Source organism: Wyeomyia smithii, chromosome 1 (assembly GCF_029784165.1).
Source record: "Wyeomyia smithii strain HCP4-BCI-WySm-NY-G18 chromosome 1, ASM2978416v1, whole genome shotgun sequence".
Lineage (NCBI taxonomy): Eukaryota > Metazoa > Arthropoda > Insecta > Diptera > Culicidae > Wyeomyia > Wyeomyia smithii.
Window position 1 is genome coordinate 57,310,230 of NC_073694.1, and position 4,070 is coordinate 57,314,299.

The 4,070-nt window shown below is 38.3% G+C and overlaps 1 protein-coding gene across 3 annotated transcripts in view; it reads right to left on the reverse strand.

The window, feature by feature from the left end:
* Positions 1-4,070, reverse strand: part of LOC129716857 (BLOC-1-related complex subunit 5) — a 57,297-nt gene that overhangs the window by 33,655 nt on the left and 19,572 nt on the right. For all 3 annotated transcript variants that reach the window (XM_055666724.1, XM_055666729.1, XM_055666734.1), the window contains one exon: positions 3,735-3,979. In XM_055666724.1, coding sequence (XP_055522699.1) covers positions 3,735-3,979 — 245 coding nt within the window. The remainder of the gene's footprint in view (positions 1-3,734; positions 3,980-4,070) is intronic.

The following is a 4,070-nucleotide window of genomic DNA, read 5'->3' on the forward strand; positions in this document are numbered from 1 at the left end:
TGGGCTTTGGAGGTTTCTCAAGAACCTTCGAAAGTTTCGAAGAAGGGGTTTGACTACGGTTTTAGTTGTTTAATTTCTCCTATAAAGATTTCATTTAGCAAGATAGATAATCTATGTTTGAGCTCCTTTTGTAAATCTTAAAATGATTTTTCACTCACCAAATTTTCAGTCACAAGTGCAATATGCACGACATGGACTGTTTAAGAAATGGTTGTTATTCCAGTTCAAGAAATTGACAGCAATATTTGAAGTCATTGCCGCATTTCAATTTCATAACAATTTCAGTTGTAAATTTCATTCCTACTTGAACAGCCTCGTTCATCGAGTTACAGTTCAACAAAGCAGTCAATAACTGCAGCATGGGTTCTTGTTGTTAGTCCATCTTCTCAGGAGTGAGACTACCCAAATAACAACTGGTTGACTTTTCTATTTTATTACCTGAAAGGACACTGTCTTCAATTTGTTGTCATCTGGATTGGAAATATTACGAAATATTATCATATCTTTTGATTAGCCACATGAAGAGTGCTGGCAGGTTGTTTTGAATACCTACGTTGTCTGGATGCAATAATTATTGACCTACCAAAACAATCAAAGAAATTAGTTTTGTGTTTATACCCACAGTTCACACATTTGAAACTACTAGCAGCCTGTTTTACGAAACATGTCCTTTGTGTGGAAAGAGTTACCACAAACCATGCATTTTACTGTCATATGACAGTTACGAGTCGTATGGCCATAGGATTGCTCCATGTTCCGTAAGATTTGCCCACTTTATTTGCACGTTATTTCAATTCAATTTATATTATTTTTGGCAGGGTACGCGAGTTTCATAGCTTTTTTCGTAAATCCACTCATAAGCTTCTGCACAGTGCATTCTCTGGCGCGAAATGTTAGAAAATTCAACAAAAATGGCCGAAAGTGGTGAAAATAGCACTTTCGGCCAATCTTCCTAGAATTTTTCAACATTTTCCGCAGATTTCATATATTTTCTTAGTTTCACCTTCATCATAACCTAAAAATTTTCGACTGGACAAGGTTGAGGGCAGTTTGGAGAATTAACCTGTCAGTAGGATCGTAGCGCTAGTCCCGCAATAGTCCTGTACACTGAACAGTTGGCTGCGAAGTCTGTATATAAATAAACAGAAGGTCGAATTCCGCGTCGGAATGTGGCACCAAGGCTTTGCTTTCCTTTGCTTTTTAGCGCATTCTTAGAGTAAGGACAGGAAGCAAGATTGTGATATTCCACGTAGACTCTGCCATTTGTTGTGTCAGTCGTAATGAATGAATGATATATTTTTCCAGATTCGCATATGGCTAGTCACTTTCTTGTCAAATCTTTCGGTGTAAATGGCTTTTACTCAATTGGTGATAACCTTCCCTTTCGTAGTATAAAATTGCTGTCCTGGCAGAGTCTTATAGTCTAATTTAATGTAGGTTTCCATAATTCCATCATCCATAATAGCACACACCGATTTCGTGTGTCGTCAGAAGTTTGTCATAAAGCTTCCCAGTGCTCGGTTTCGCAGATTCAGCCTATTTGGTGTTTCGTTTCGGCTGCTTCCGTTTCCGACTGTTCCGCTTCCGACTGTAGGGTCATCCTTTTCTTGGTACGCATAACGTTAGTCGAAGGGGTACCTAGTTTTTTCGCCACATCTCGTACTGATGCTGAAGGACGCCACTTGTAGTAATCTCTCATGTTCCTGTCCATTGTCAGCAAGCCCGGGTTTTCTACCACGTCTCGGGGCATCTGCAAACGTATACTCTTCACCTTTCTTCCTTATTGCAGTTTGGACTGCTCCGACACTCACATCTTCTTCTTTTTTTAGAACAGTCTATATTTTAAATTATTTACTTTGACATGATCGAAATGTACAAAAAAATATTTTTGTGTGTTCCAGTTACATAAGTTGTCGTATTTGTCTTTCGTTTTATCGAAATTATTGGGTTGGGGGCGGCTAAACTATCTTTAATTTTGTCTGGTCTGATCCTTTGATGTCTATCAATCTTTCTTAACAGCCTCAAAAGGTCTCTCGTTTTTGACACCATAAGAATAATATTTGTACATCTTTTCAGTCAAATACTGTAAAAGATGTTTAGGGGAATCAAAAGATTCGACTAATTTTCTTGTAGCCTCATTAAGCCGTGCTTTCAGTTACGTCTTGGCATTCCAGAAAAAATCACATCACAATAGTTTTCACTCAGATTTTAGCAGAAATATGCAAAAACAAATTTACTAATCAAATGAAAATGATTTGTTACTTCAAGATTTAATAAGATTAAAAAATTTCGCGCTTTACGCTGTAATACAGTTTGAAACGACAGATCGACAATGCAAAATTTCGCGTGGAACGTCTTTGTTTAAGAGCAACGGATTTGGCGAATAATTTTCATGTGAAACTTAACACGGGGCTTGCTAACAATGCAACAAAGACCCCAGTAAAAGTAAGACATAAAACGCCAGCATCATTGTCGAAAACAACCATAAAACGGATGAGTTTGTGATTGAATTCATCGATAAGCCGCAAAAAGTTTCACCACCAAACTGTCATACTCGCCAAATTTGATCGAAAGACGTATTTACAGCTAGCTGTACCTAACAATTAGGTATGCAAAAGACAATGTACTGCCTGAAGATTACTTCCGCACAATTCCCACTACTGATTTTATGTGCTGGATGGTAGCTGTATAACCCAATATTGTTTAAATAAATGAATTATTTGATTCTCATCGTCTTTGGCATGACGACATCAAATTGTGAAAGTGAAAGTTCCATGGCTCTTGGGTTATGGCCGATGGATGGAATAAAAATGTACTTTTTTAATGTGTTTTAGATTGTAGTTTGTCAGAGCAATCATTATGCTACAAGTTATAGCGCCGAAAATTATTTTCAAGAACTGTTATGACGATTACATTCATCAACAAATTTAAAGCACTAACAACTTCATCAATTTGTGATTGCAGTTATTCTAGATTTGGGTACATTCGAGAGAAAACAAGTTTTTGATTTCCATACAGCTCGTTGAATGTTTGATAACCATATTACTATAGCACTGAGCTATTGCATTGTTGCATTTGATGCAAATGTTCTAATTGTTGTTTAGTTTCAAAGTCATCTTTCAACATACTTTTTATGGTAACGTAATTTAAACAAAACACAAATCATGAAGAAAAGCGAAATCCACTATGACTAATGCTTAGTAGGAAGTAAAATCAAAATGCGTAAATTATAATTGTCTATAAAATTATCCATTTTACGTTCATGAATGTAAAGTTAAGCTATCAAAAACGTAAACATCTCGTAATGAAAAGCATGTTTCCACAATCTGCTTCACAAACCACAGTCACTCGAGTTGTCTTGCGTTGCGTAACGCCCAATATTCCGGGCCCGAAAGGCCGCGCCACGTTGCGCCAATGCAATGAAAAATCAACACCATTCGCACCTTACTAAAAAAAACTTAAATACTCGATTTGCATTAACGACCCTAGTTGCAACGAACAAATGACTTATCGAATAAGAGTGTATAAAATAACAAACAATAAAAAGATGGTAAATAATTCATCATTGTAACGTTTTTTTCTGACTTCCCCGCGACAATGATTTAAGCACCAAACCAGAACAGAACACAAAAGAAACAAACTCCCACCCACTGAGAACAGCCCACAGAGGTGGCGGCACTCTTCCCTCCCTTCCGGTGGAGTGCAGATGTTTTCATCAATACGGGATCACCTACCTGCAACCGCACGATGTCGTCATCCTTCTCGATGCCGGTTTCCTTAACGGTGGCCGACTTTACCACTACAATACTGTGCGCCGTCGAGGAAGGTCGAGTTCTGCCAATGCTAGACCCGCTGCCGGTTCCTCCAGTTCCTGTGTTGCCATAGCGGTTCACCTCGTGCGTTCTGCCCACGATAGCACTGTTGGGGCGTATCTTGCCAGCACTCTTCGTCTGCTGTTTGTTGCGCAATTTTGGCGAATCTGTTCAAGGAAAACAAACCAGTAAAATCCCCCGAAAAAGGTGCTGATCAAATTAATTCAACAGCTTTCGCAAGCAAATAAATTATCTTAC